General features: G+C 38.0%; 1 protein-coding gene across 2 annotated transcripts; it reads left to right on the plus strand.

The window, feature by feature from the left end:
- Positions 1–12,170: 12,170 nt before the first annotated feature.
- On the plus strand, positions 12,171–14,744 carry LOC126634060 (uncharacterized). 2 transcript variants are annotated; one of them, XM_050304549.1, is made up of 3 exons: positions 12,171–12,990; positions 13,177–13,403; positions 14,357–14,744. In XM_050304549.1, the coding sequence occupies exons 1-3, from the start codon at positions 12,767–12,769 to the stop codon at positions 14,449–14,451; spliced, it is 546 nt and encodes a 181-aa protein (XP_050160506.1). In that variant the 5' UTR covers positions 12,171–12,766; the 3' UTR covers positions 14,452–14,744. The 2 variants fall into 2 exon arrangements, with proteins under 2 accessions (XP_050160506.1, XP_050160507.1); XM_050304550.1 differs by having other exon boundaries at positions 12,175–12,990; positions 14,330–14,744.
- Positions 14,745–14,831: the final 87 nt, after the last annotated feature.

The raw sequence follows: 14,831 nt of genomic DNA on the forward strand, positions 1-14,831 counted from the left end.
ATTAGAGTACGGGTTGTACATTTCATCACTTGGTTGGTGGCATGAATGAGAGTATGGGTTGTACATTTCATCACCTGGTTGGTGGCATGAAGATGAGTTCCTTTTTCACCTGGTTGGTGGCATGAGTGGCAAGTTCCCAAATGATATTAGAGTATGGGTTGTACATTTCATCACCTGATTGGTGGCATGAAGGAGAGTACGGGTTGTACATTTCATCACCTGGTTGGTGGCATGAAGATGAGTTCCTTCTTCACATTTCATCACCTGGTTGGTGAGAATAAGGGCAAGGTGTCGAGGCATATTGTAGCAAGTGTCAAAGACACAAAGTATGTTGAACCCTTTCGAAGCACATTTGGCTTATGTATGGATGTGTTGGAATGTATGATGTTTATGTATGAATGTGTTGGAATGTATAATGTTTATGTATGAGTGTTGGAATGTATAATGTTTATGTTGATTGATATGAGTAATGCTTATGAATGTTTTGCTATGCATGAAGGGATCCATGCTTTTGATAAGTGAACCATGTTGGTTGTAACACTTAGTATCACATACTTTGTGTCAAAGTATGCATGTTGAAGCTCTGAGTTGGAGTATAAGGGTAGGTTAGCGTAGACCAAGTGTTCCAGTGTTAGGATGCAAAAGACTCAGAAGAAGTTGTCTGAATTCCCTCTTCTTTAAATATTTGCCGAATGGCTTATATGACAAAAGATCTCAATCAGTTGAGAGTCAAAACATTTGTAATGTGTATGCCTTCTTATAATAGCATTTCCTTCAGTACCTAGTCCTCCACTCTTAAAGAGTGAGGCTTGGCCCAATAGTCATAATAGTCGACGGTACGTTCACCCCTAGTTGTCTTGATACGAACTTTTATCCCTCTTGTTGTAATGGACTTGCTGAGAGTAAAAATCATTCCTCTTACCAAGAGACAAATACGTTTGGTGACTTAGCGAGTAGCTAAATAAGGCAGGAAATGATGCAATGGGTGTCTGAATGGCCAATATCTCATCACTTGGTAGAACTTGACTTCCACTTCCCATTTGTTGATAGGGGTTAACCATATGGGGGTTCCCTTGGTATGTCCTTGCTTCAGCGGAGGCGTGGTTGTAAACCTATGCCATCACTTCAGAGTAAGTCTTCCAAGTGTTGGCATTGATCATGTACTTGAAGAAACAATCACGTAGGCCTGCCGTGAAGGCCTTGAGGGCGGTCTTGTCATCTGGCTCAGCGCAGCAAGAATACTTATGGCTGAAGCGACCGACATACTCTCTTAGTGACTCGTCATGCTTATGGCGAATAGTGTACAAGTCATCTGCAGAATGCAAGTGATCGGTCTGGAAGATGTGTTGAGAGACAAACAATTTTCTCAATTCCTCAAATGAGTCTACTGTCTCAGGTGGAAGACGGCAATACCAGTTTAGAGCTCCGCCAGAGAGGGTGGAGGGGAAAAGAAGACGTCGCTCTTCGTCGGTGTGCATCCGATATGCCATGGTGGACTCAAAGAGGTTAATATGTTCAATTGGGTCCTCCCTTCCAGTATAGAATTGTAAACCAAGCTTTTGTTTTGTCTTCGCTCAAAGGGGGATGTCGAGAATCCTTCTTGTGAGAGGGCCAAGCTGTTGGAAATATGCCCTGAAAGTCAATCTTTGGAAGAAACCTTTTAGGACAATAAATGGATGTATAGATGACTCTTATACATCAAATGGCAAAGATACTATTTAGGACTATCTCTATAAACGATATATGTCCTAAATGATGAATCCATGGACAATGGATCGATTGAAGAAGTAATCTAATGATGTTAGACTACAGAGACCTTCTTCACATAACCATCATGTCCAAAAGGTTCCTGGTCATATGATTGTCGGAAGGATACTGACAATGCATAGACTGGTACATACTATGTCCACTTAAATTAGAATGATGGAAAGTCTCATCTCATTCGTGTAGTGACACTAAGACAAGTATGTAGGTGCTCATTAAGGGAATAAGTTCACTGAACACAATCGAACGAGAGTACTTGCATGGAGGTCTACTCACATGTCAAGCAAGTAACTCTAATAGTTGGAATAATGTAAGTAGTCCTTTGACCTGAGGCATCATCGTTGTCTTATGGTTAAGTACTTGATCTTTGATTATGTCAAAGTCACTCTATCCGCGGGTGTCCACGGCATAGTCGGGGTTAAGCCACTTGGTCATGAAGGCAAGTGAATGCGCAACAAGGAATCTCTAATCCTCGTTAAGAAAGGATGAATACTCTAAGATATGATTCTGGAATCTTCGGCCGAAGTATCAAGCGTTATAAAGGAAATCGTTCCTATACAACTCAATTGAATCATATAAGAATGAATAATCACATTAGGGGTTTGACATAATATATCCATACGCTAGTGATGTGATTAAGAGTATTGTTTTAGAGAATGATCGAATTGCATTGTAATTCCAATTGAATAGGTTCTCCGAACAACTTCTACATTAGCTTGGGTAGCCATGAAATATGGTTAGATGTCACTCATGGCTTGTGAGTTCTTCTAGATGATTAAATGTAATCGTCAAAGAAGAAGGTGAATTAAAAGTAAGTTTTAATTCACTAGGTGATTGGATTAAACATAATCAATTGGATTGGTGCCAATCACCTCACTGCCTTGCTAATTAGAACCTAAAACGATTGTTCACCAATACACTCTTGTAGTGAGTAACTAATGGATGATGGAAATAATTAATTGGATTAATTAAGTGTTGTGATTAATTAGAAAGTCTAAAGAAATCATAAAAGCGATATAAGATCGTGTTGGGCTTAAAGAAACGTTCGGGTTTAATTGGGCCCATTGGGCCTAAACCCATTGGGCTTTTATTCAAGCATTGGATGACTTGAAATAAATAAAAGCCCAAAGCCCAAACAACACAAAGGGGGCGGGCCAAAGGAGGGAGAGAAAGGTCAAATGTTGACTTGTTTCTTTTTTGCTATAAAATGAACTTTATAGCAAATGTTTCATTAGGGTTTTTTGAAGTGTCAAAAGAACAAAAGAGAAAAAGAAAAATATCTCTCTAACACTCAAAGGGCCGGCCACCATAGGGGGATTTTAGCTAATCATCTTTTCACCCCTTTGGTTATTCCTTCATCCTTCTCACTACACTAGTGGGTGAGGATCTTTAGAGATTTTCAATTTTGGAGACTTGAAGAGAACCTAGGAGCACTCATACTAAACAAAGTGGAGGAGGCAAGGAAGGAGGCTAGGCTCAAGGAGTTCAAGGAGCAAAGGGCTTGGAGGTGGTCCATCTTTGGTCTAAGATCTAGATCAAGAGGTATAAAACTACTCCTAAACTTTGTTCTTAAATAAATTTGTTTTTGATGCATCTTACATAAACCTATGCATCTTGAAGGGGATTTACATGACTAGAGCTTTGATATTATTTGATAACATGCTTCTGTTGCTTTCGTATATAAATTTTGAATTGTATATGCATGCTAGTCACTAGAAATCCCTCATGAAATCTCATAATTTCCCTTCACAGGCCTGGGTTGGTTCCAGTCAGGTATCTTGGCCTATTCGGCCTTCAACTTGTTTACTTCCTCAAGGAACTGTAGGACAAAGGGGTCCTGAGTGAAGTCATGTACCACTGGAATTTTCTTTCGTAAGTCTTCATCGCCTCTTGGAAGTAGGAAAGTTTGAGCGAGGGCGTGTGATTTTTTCTTGGACTCGCCGTACTGACTTCTAGAGCGAGTCTGTCAGAATACCTCAGAGTCCCCCGTACCTTCATGTTCCTCTGGGACCTGTCGTTCATTCCCTAGATTAGCAGCTGGCCTGGGTCGTGGGAGGGGACCGAGTCTTTCAGAAACCCTTGGGTCATTAATCTTCAAGCATATGTGGAGGGGATTCTCTCAACGTTGCTTTAAAAAGTTTTGGCAGTCACGATAAACGACTTTCGATCTTTCCAACCCTTCTGCAAATAGGTGTCTTCCTCCACTTCTTTTACTTTTGGTCGAAGCATCTGGGTTGAGAGAAGCCTCATGTTGATCAATGTTTTGATGATTAGCTCACTCCTCATCAGGGATACCCATGTCGAAGGGAGGTGACCCTCCGTGTTGGGGGGCACCCAGATGATGGTTGATGTCCACAGAGGCAACGAGCTCACGTGTTTGAGTACGCCTAGTTTCATGGAGCGTCTCAAAGAGCTTCTTATACTGCTCCTGGAGGACCTCATTCTTCATTGCTATCTTGTTGTTTTAAGCTTCTAGCTCATCGACTTTAGCTTGAAGAGCAACCCTATTTCCTTCCTTTTTTCGTTGCTTCGCACTAGGTACAAGAAAGGTGTCATTCTGTGTGATGTGGCTTCCTTCGCTCCCCATGTTGGAGAGGGATGCCTGGTCAAAAGATAATGTACGAATGGTGGAAACCAGCTTGGCAAAGCTGAAGAGAGTGGGAATAAATGTTGTTTCCCACAGACGGCGCCAAATGTTGATGCACAAAATCAGTGAGGACTTTGGTACAACAGAAAATGTTAAGTTTGTGACCTTTATTAGATTGCTCCGGTCACTAGTGTGAATAAGTATGTAAATGGATAGGGACAGGGAAGCAAACACAAGATGTATGTGGTTCACCCAGATTGGCTACGTCTACGGAGTATAGAAGTTCTCATTAATTGTGAAGGGTTTACACAAGTACGTAGGTTCAAGCTCTCCTTTAGTGAGTACTAGTGAATGATTTAGTACAAATGACATTAGGAAATATTGTGAGAGAATGATCTCTATTTATATAAGAGAGTTTCTAGTTTCATTCTGACATTGACACATATCGTGTTGTGATTGGCTTCTGATGTTAACACGTGTCGCGCTATGATTGGCTTTTGATGTCGACACGTGTCACGCTGTGATTGGCCTCCTGGTTGGAGGGGAACTCTTCTGTGTCCTTGACGGTATAAAGTTGATCGGTGCTCAGTAGTTTCGGGATTGGTCAAGTATGGTACAAACAAATAGTATCCTAATATAGATAAGCTTCTTCCGATTAATTGAGAAAATAGTTGCATACAATGAGATTTTACGAAAGGTTTTTACTATGGTTCTATGCAAGGTCGTCTTTAAGATTTCGGAAGTCTTGTGCAGAAATTATAAACGGGTCATTTTGCTCTTTGCCTTATTAATTATTACATAATCTCACCAAAATGTACTAAAACAAATAAATATTACATGTATTAGTATCATAATCAAAAGAAAATTCATAACTAAAATTATGTGATCAATCAACAAAATAAATAGTGAACATATAAAAGAAACCAAACCAAACAAAATGATGAATAATATAGTATAACACTAAATCCAAAGGTTGATCTTCAAAAAACAAATGATTTTAAAAATTTGAAATATATTATCCACATATTCTTTTCTTAATTTCTTAATTTCTCACTCCATTCTCTTAACAAGAAACAAAGTAGTCAAATTGTAAAGTTAATCAAGCTAACCATATATCAACTAAAAGTGTTGGCCCGGGGGGCGTTTAGTAAATTAAGAGGCACAAACTATAATTTTAGATCAACTCACAAAAAATTATTCAAATAAGATATGTATGTACATGTAAAATTATAAATATAGAAATGAAATGTTCAGATCATAAAATATTGTTTCGAAGATGTGGACGAAGAAGATGAAAAATCTCGTATGAATCATATTATTAGTTATCTAGTTATCAAACTACAAATATGAAAATCTTCACAATTCTCTACACTAAAATAGTTCAAAAAGGAAACATGACAAAAAGGATTTTTGAAAGAATTAGGAATAAAAAATTACAAAAAAAAAGAAGAAGAAAGAATTAGGAACAAAAAATTAAAAAAAAAAAGAAGATGTTGAAAACATTGGCATAGTTATGAATGCCCATACATACATTGTCAATACCTTTGCAAATTGAAATAGACTTTGGAAACAAAAGGATTGTTTTTCAAAACATGCAATGTAAATTTCAAACTGTAAGAACCTGTTTGTATGGAGCCACTCTATAAATAGAGCGCTCCGACTGCAGTTTAAGGATATAGAGAATATACAGAGAAGAAAGAAAAACTTTAGTATTTATTCCTCCCTCTTTTATTTGTCATCCTCTTGTGCTATAGCTTCAGTGTGATATTTTACATCTACTTCACTCTTGTCATTAGTAAATGTTATCTCTCTAACTTTTACATATTTATAACATGTTATCAACACGAGTCTCTAAAACCTAACTATTTCTCATTTCTTTTCACCGAACGAAAGAAAGAAAAAAATGTTTCCTCTAAGGATTTTACTGTTCATCTTCTTCCTCTACCTCAACTGGGCGATATACCCTCGCGACGAACTGTTTGCTCCATGCCTGCTTTTAGTTCTCAACCTAACAATTACATACATCTTTGATTTCTTGTTTGGTGTAGATCTTGATTACTAACCCAATATTTATATGTTGATTTTACTGCAATACAAGATGATGCGGTACAATCGCCCATCTTGAACTGCAAATTTAATCTTACTGCAATCCAAGATGGTGCGGTATCATCGCCTATCTTGGACTGCAGATCTAATTTTATTGCAATTTTAGGTGGTGTGGTATAATCGCCCACCCTACCCTGCATATTTAAATTTGTCTGCTGTTTAATTTCATTGCTATTTTAGGTGGTGTGGTTTAATTGCCACCTTGCTATGCGTATTTAAATTTTTCCTACTACTGGAGTGGTGCGGAATAATCATCCATCCTATGTTATATTATTTCAATGAGAATGGTGCGATACAATCGCCCTCCTCATTCATCTTGAAAATCTCGAGCCTGAAGTTTTGAGTGCTTATCTTTTTGGCCTGAAGATCAAAATGAAAATTTGTAAGAACCAGAAGTTCTAAAACTATATTCCTCCAGGAATAGAAATTATTGCAAGTTCTTACACATCTCATTTTCTTTCAAAAAAGAAAATGGCGAACTTGGCGAAGCTTGATTTTGCTGCCTGGACATTATTGGGAAGAATTACCTTACCTGGGTATTGGATACCAAGATCCATCTAGAAGTAGGGAATCTTGGAGATATCATTAAGGAAGAGAACAGCTCATCCTCTCAAGATCGGGCGAAGGCTATGATCTTTATTTGTCGCCATCTTGATGAGGGACTAAAGAGCGAGTACTTAACAGTCGAAGATCCGTTAGCCCTTTAGAAGGCATTGAGAAACAGATACAGTCACCAAACAACGGTGATTCTTCCAAGGGCTCACTATGAGTGAACTCACCTAAAGATCCAAGATTTCAAGTCAGTGGTAGAGTACAATTCTACATTGTTCAGAATTACATCTCAGATGAAGATCTATAGGAATACTATTACTGAGGAATATTTGCTGGAAAAAACTTTCAGCACATTTCATGCCTCTAATGTGCTCATGTAGCAGCATTATAGAGCGCGAGGCTTCACTGAATACAACCAACTGATATATGTGCTCTTGGTAGCTGAACAAAATAATGAGCTCCTGATGAAAAATCATCCGTCCCGACCTACTGGATCTGCACCATTCCCAGAAGTGAATGCTGCTTCCCTCGAAGTGAACGCCACATCCTCTGGTGGCGATAATCATAAATGAGGACGTGGCCACAAGTGAGGTTGATGGAACATGAAAGGCAAGAACCATGGTGGTCAGTTTCACAACTAGGTTCCAAGGCAAAATTCAGGCCTAAGTTTTAAAAATGTGAATCGCCACAAAGGCAAAGCTCACATGAACAATGCTTCCAGGAACTCTGAAAGAGCCTGCCATAGGTGTGGTGGCAATGGGTATTGGGCGCGTACTTGTCGTACCCCAAAACATCTGGTAGATCTATATCAAGTCTCCCTTAAGGAGAAGAGTGCCGAGACTAATTTTCTCGACCAGGCTAAACCAAACCAATGGATATACCTGATCCAGTGTGCGACTTATTAGGGCAATTGAACACAACTCACTTAGATGTTTCGGACTTCATTGTGGAAAGGGGGAATAAAGTGTATCGGTCTGACTGAATCATTTATGTTTGATGTACTTTTATTATGCTGAACTTGTAGTTTAAAACTAGCATTTCAGATTCAATAAAAGTGGCATGTAAATTTCCTGTTATAACTTGCTTCTAACTCTGATTCCCTTACTCAGAGAGTATGGATAAAAACTATGGTCATTCTCAAAACATGAGAAATTGCGAAGATATTTGTCTTGCAGACTGCGCAACTACGCATACAATACTTCGAGATCGAAAGTATTTCTCAAGATTGATGCTTACAAAAGTAAGGGTAACAACAATATCAGGACCTTCAGATGTAATTGAAGGCTCATGGAAAGCCCATATTATGTTACCAAATAGAACAATATTGTCCATACAAAATGCATTGTATACTACTTGATCTACTCGAAATTTGTTGAGTTTCAAAGACATACGTTTAAATGGATACCACATTGAAACAAAAAGTGCAGAAAATGTGGAGTATCTATGCATTACCTCCAATGATACCCAGAAGTGGAGAAGTTGCATGGTTTGTCAAGTGGATTGTATTATACATACATAAAGACAATTGAATCACATACTGTCATGAACTAGAAGTTCATTGATTCAAAAGTTTACATGTTTTGGTATGACCGTCTGGGTTATCTAGGATCTACCATGATGCGTAGGATCATTACCAACTCTATTGGACATTCATTATTAAGCAGACACATTGCTATCTCAAATGATAACCCTTGCAAGGCTTGTTCTCAAAGGAAGTTGGTAATTAGATCATCACAACTAAAGGTTGATGCTGAATCCCCATCATTTCTGCAAAGAATTCAAAGTGATATTTGTGGGCCTATTCAACCATTATGTGGACCATTTCGATATTTTATGGTTTTGGTTGACGCATCTACCTGATGGTCATATGTTTATCCCTTGTCTACTCGAAATGTAACTTTTGCGAGACTTCTTACTCAGATAATTAAGTTACGAGCACAGTTCCCAGATTACCCCATTTAGTCAATCCGACTTGATAATGCTGGTGAATTTACGTCTTAAACCTTTGATGATTACTGCATGAAATTGGGCATTGATGTTGAACACCCTGTTCCTCATGTCCATACTCAAAATGGTCTAGTAGAAGTATTGATCAAGCGACTTCAGTTAATAGCTCGCACTCTGCTCATGAAAACAAAATTGCCAGTTTCTGTATGGGGACATGCCATCTTACATGCTGCATCATTGGTTTGATTGAGACCTATAGCCAACCACCAATACTCCTCAGTACAACTTGTGTTTGGGCATCAGCCAAACATTTCACATTTACGAGTTTTTGGTTGTGCTGTTTATGTACCTATTACACCCCCACAACGCACTAAAATGGGACCTCAGCGTAGACTGAGAACTTATGTGGGTTTTGATTCACCATCTATCATTAGATATTTGGAACCCTTGACATGTGATATGTTTACAACTCGTTTTGCTGATTGTCACTTTGATGAGACAAATGCATTTAATGATGCTATGAAAGTGACAAAATCATATATACCAACTGCAAATGCACCTGTAAGAATTGATGTCCCTGTTTGACAAAATAAAGTGGCAACAAATGATTCATCTGGTGCATGCCTGAAATGTGGTAGACCCCCAGGTTCAAAAGATTCAGCCCCTCGAAAGAGAAAGACAAGGGCACAACTGAATCCAAATGAAATCATTCAGGAAGAGAGAATGAATGACAAATCTACAATTCATGATTCTGGACTTCCAGAAAAAGAAAATGTCCTTGATGAGACACATGTTCCTGAAGAGACAGTAGTACATGAGAGCAAAGAAATCTCCATATATTATGCATGTACTAATGAATTGTGGGATCAGAATGAAATAATCATCGACGATATGTTCGCATTCGCAGTAGCCACTGAAATCATATTAAGCGATGATATTGAGCCTCGCTCTGTTGATGAATGTAAACAGAGACAAGATTTGCCTACATGGAAAAATGCAATCCAGGCAGAATTAAATTCCTTGGAAAGGCGAAATGTTTTTGGATCAGTAGTCCAAACCCCGCCTGGTGTAAACCCCATGGGTTACAAATGGGTATTCACAAGGAAACGCAATGAGAAAAATGAGATTGCAAGATATAAAGCATAACTCGTTGCATAAGGTTTTTCGCAAACACCTGGAATTGATTATGAGGAGACATACTCTCCTGTAATGGACGCAATTATGTTCTGTTACTTAATAAGTTTAGTGGTTTCAGAAAAACTTCACATGTGACTTATGGATGTCATCACCGCATATCTATATGGAGAATTAGATGCTGACATATATATGAAAGTCCCGGAAGGACTTAAGTCGCCTGAAACAACTAACAAATCACGAGGTATGCTATCGATCCAATTAAGGCGATCATTGTATGGGCTGAAACAATCTGGACAAATGTGGTATAATCATCTCAGTGAGTATTTGATCAAAGAAGGGTATATCAACAATGTCATTTGCCCTTGTGTGTTCATTAAGAAATCCAACTCTGGATTTGCTATAGTGGCAGTATATGTCGATGATATGAACCTAGTTGGAACCCCTGAATAGCTCAATAAAACTATTGAATATCTAAAAATCGAATTTGAAATGAAAGACCTTGGAAAAACGAAATTTTGTCTCGGCCTACAGATCGAGCATTGTGCCAGTGGAATTTTGGTCCATCAATCAGCTTACATTGAAAAAATCCTGAAGTGATTTGGTATGGACAAGGCTTATCCACTCAGTAAGCCAATGGTCGTTCGTTCTCTGGACATTAAGAAAGATCCATTCCGTCCAAAAGAAGATGATGAACTGGTCCTTGGTTCAGAAGTACCATATCTGAATGCAATAGGTGCTTTATTGTATTTAGCATAATGTACTAGACTAGATATAGTTTTTTCAGTCAACTTGTTAGCAAGGTATAGCTCTGCTCTAACAATTCGTCATTGAAGGGTGTTAAAGATGTATTACGATACTTTCGTGGGACAACAGACATGGGTCTCTTCTACTCAGAGAAATCCACAAATGACCAGGTCCTTGTTGGATATGCAGATGCTGGTTTTCTCTCTAATCTGCATAAAGCCTGCTCACAAATTGGATATGTGTTCAAGAATGGTGATACAACAATCTCATGCCGCTCTACAAAGCAAACACTAGTTGCTACATCTTCAAATCATTCAAAAATACTTGCTTTACATGAAGCAAGTCGTGAATGTTCTTGGTTAAGATCAATGATTCATCATATCCGGAATTCATGTGGTCTAACTTCGAAGACAGACAATTCAACTGTCATTCACGAAGATAATGCAACCTGTGTTGCCCAAATGAATGAAGGATTCATTAAGGGCGATAAAACTAAACGCATATTTCCAAAGTTTTTCAGTGCACATGAGCTTCAGAAGGCTAAAGTTATTGAAGTCAGACAAATCCGTTCTAATGAAAATCTGGCAGATTTATTCACCAAATCTCTACCAAAATGCACGTTTCAGAAGTTAGTGCAAAGTATCGGATTACGTCGACTTACCAAACAGCTAAATTTGGAGAATGCGGAATTAGGGGGAGATATATATCAGGGGGAACATCCATGATACATGCATGTTGTACTCTTTTTCCTTCGATTAGGATTTTTCCCACTGGGTTTTTCCTATCAAGGTCTTAACGAGGCAACATAAGCATATTTAACACTATATCAACAATCTAGGAAAAGTTGTACTCTTTTTCCTTCGCTATGGTTTTTTCCCACTGGATTTTTCCAAGCAAGGTTTTAACGAGACAACTCATGTTGATATGTGGGCATCCAAGGGGAAGTGTTGAAAACATTGACATAGTTATGAATGCCCACACACACATTGTCAATACCCTTGCAAATTGAAATAGACTTTGGAAACAAAAGGATTGTTTTTCAAAACATGCGATGTAAATTTCAAACTATAAGAACCTGTTTGTATGGAGCCGCTCTATAAATAGAGCGCTCCGACTGCAGTTAAAGGATATAGAGAATATACAAATAATAAAGAAAAACTTCAGTATCTATTCCTCCATCTTTTATTTGTCATCCTCTTGTGCTATAGCTTAAGTGTGATATTTTACATCTTCTTCACTCCTGTTATTAGTAAAAGTTATCTTACATATTTATAACAGAAGAAAGAATTAGGATTTTTTGAATGAATTGGCAAGCATCTTTTACAAACGAATATCTTTATTCGTTAAACAGTAAAATTACAACAGAGTCCAGAAGAAGAGAAAAAAAGGCTTTCCTTAGAGACTGCAATTTCCATCGCCGATTTCTCAACGGTCAGCTTCAAGTTCTTCGTTGTTCTCGATCTAGGTTTTCCAATTCTTCTGCCTCCTGTTCGATTTCAGATTGCATCTTCCCGTACACGTTTAATTTCGTACGAGTTCTAATTAGGTTTTGAATTCCCAATTTTCTCGAGAAAATGTTCATTTTTTTTTGTTATTTCTTTACTGGGAAAATCCCTCAGATTCTAGGTTTTTAAATTCAGATCCAATTTTTTTATTGTTCATGGGTTTCAACTCGGGGTTCAGTGACATGAATGTTAGTGTAGAATCCAGAATTTTGTAAAATCAGATTGAATTTTTAGGGTTCAGCCTTGTTGATTAAGCATTGGGATTATGGGGAGCTCTAATTGTTCCTGAAGTTGGAGACTTGGGTTTGGGTTTGCTTTTTGAGAGCAATTGGGAAGTGGGTTATTCATGCTTTTGGAGAAGTCTTTACTGGTTTGAGAGTTTGAAGGGCCTTTTGGTGTGAGAATTTGATTATTGTAGTAGACAATGTTCTATGGCACATTGGTATGGGACCCTTGGCTCATTGTTGTCCAAATTGTGTGCCTTCAATGTTTATACTATCTCACTTTGGGGTTCTTCTTGTCTATTCTTGTTGGCACTCGCGTGTCTCGAATGAGCCTTGTGTATTTCTTTGACTATGCTACTCTTACTGTCTCCACCGTCACCGGGTGGTGCGTCATTGGCTCATTTCTGCTCAGTGCTCTTGCAGGGTGAGAATCTCATTCTACTTCTATTTTCAGTTGCAGTTCAATTTTATTTTGTTGTGTTTCCATCTTGTTCAGTGTCTGCATCTACATTGAGTATTGTCAGAATACCAAATTGATTTTATTTTCTGTTTGTAGATGGAGCTCATTGATCTTGTGTGAATTATGAATTGTGCATCTTTTTGTCTACAGCGCTGGATATCTGCTTCTTCTGATTGAGAGGGCAAAGAAGTGCTTAGATTTTTCAGCCACCCTATACATTGTACATCTCTTTCTATGCATCGCTTATGGGGGTTGGCCTTCGTCAATAACATGGTGGGTTGTGAATGTTACTGGAGTTGCCTTGATGGCTTTGCTAGGTGAATATCTCTGCATTAGACGTGAACTGCGCGAGATTCCGATAACACGATATCGTGCAAGTAAGAGGTTTTCCGCCCTTAACTAGCTAGATATACCAACATAAAGTTGTCATGTTCATTTGTTTGTTGAATATAGTTTTTGTCTGGGAGTACTTTCATTTGGAAGAATTTGGGTTTTTTTACATAACCCCTGCAGATAGACCCAATAGAAACTTTTCATAATTGAGAAAGTGAACCTATTTTGGATGAGCTATTTCAAGGGGGTTATGTAGCCGAGATGTGGGTTGAGACCGAAACACAAGATTTTGTCTCACATCTTGACTCACACATCTTCCCTGTCTTCGTTCTTTCAATTCTGAAACATTTTTATTTTCTTCCTTTCTATAAAAAGGGTTAGTTTCTTAATGGACTTATGCAAGCGGACTATTTTATGAAGAAACCCTTGATTTTTTTTGTGGGGCCAATTTTATGTTCAAGTAAGTGGTGTCTTTGTGCTATTTCTGCTATTTTTTATTGTATGCATCAAGAACTTGCACTTCTTTTCCATTTTCTGTTATTTTCATTTTGTTTTTAACCATTTGCTGTTCTTTCCACAAAAAGAATCTTTCTGTTATTTCCTAGATGAAAAGAATATGATAATACTTATGGGTTGCGTTCCTGCTTATTAAATGAGTTATACATCGTCTGCCTTTTTTTTTTCTTTCTAAATTTAGTTGTTAAGCAATCACGATTTAGACTTCCCATTTATGTATGTCTTTTTGGTTGATCTTTTATGTTTGCCGAAGGTTGGGCCTGCTGGTGGGTTGCTTTACATTCTAAAAAAATTCCATTGCTTGCATTAATCCGTATTCTGGATAATGTTTTGATTGGTCATAGCTTTTTAGATGCAGAAATAAGATTTGGTCAAGCAATTGCATGATGGCCTTTTCTTCTTTCTTCTCAAATCGTTGTATCTACAAAATTAATATGGAACTATCTCCATGCAGATGTTTGACTGACGAGAAACTCTACAGGCAAGAACAAACATTCACGTGGGATTATTACAGCTATTCTTTCGTTGCTGAGGAGCTTCTGGATAAAGATAATGAATACCAAATTCGATCTGTGATGAGGAGAGAAACTACCATAATGTGTGGATGCTTTTGTCTCTGACGGTGGCTGTTACAGGGAACAAGTGTAAAGTTCGACACGGTGCTTTAAATGATGGGGAGGTCTAAGCACATGAGACTAGGTATGCATTGTGTTCGGAAATCTTAAATGTACAATTTAGGTGGTTTTGAGTAGAGTAACGCTTACCATGTTTCTTGAGATCATTGTTCCTTCTATTTTATTTTCTATAAACATGATACGCCTTGTCAATTCTGGTTGCAATATTCTTATTTTGTTACCCTTTTTTGGTAATTCTTTCGTGCGGTCAGACTATTATAGGATTAATAAATTAGGATTCTGATACAGAATGCTTGAACCCGATAGCAATTTTTCTTTCCC

Source organism: Malus sylvestris, chromosome 9 (assembly GCF_916048215.2).
Source record: "Malus sylvestris chromosome 9, drMalSylv7.2, whole genome shotgun sequence".
Taxonomy (NCBI): Eukaryota; Viridiplantae; Streptophyta; class Magnoliopsida; order Rosales; family Rosaceae; genus Malus; species Malus sylvestris.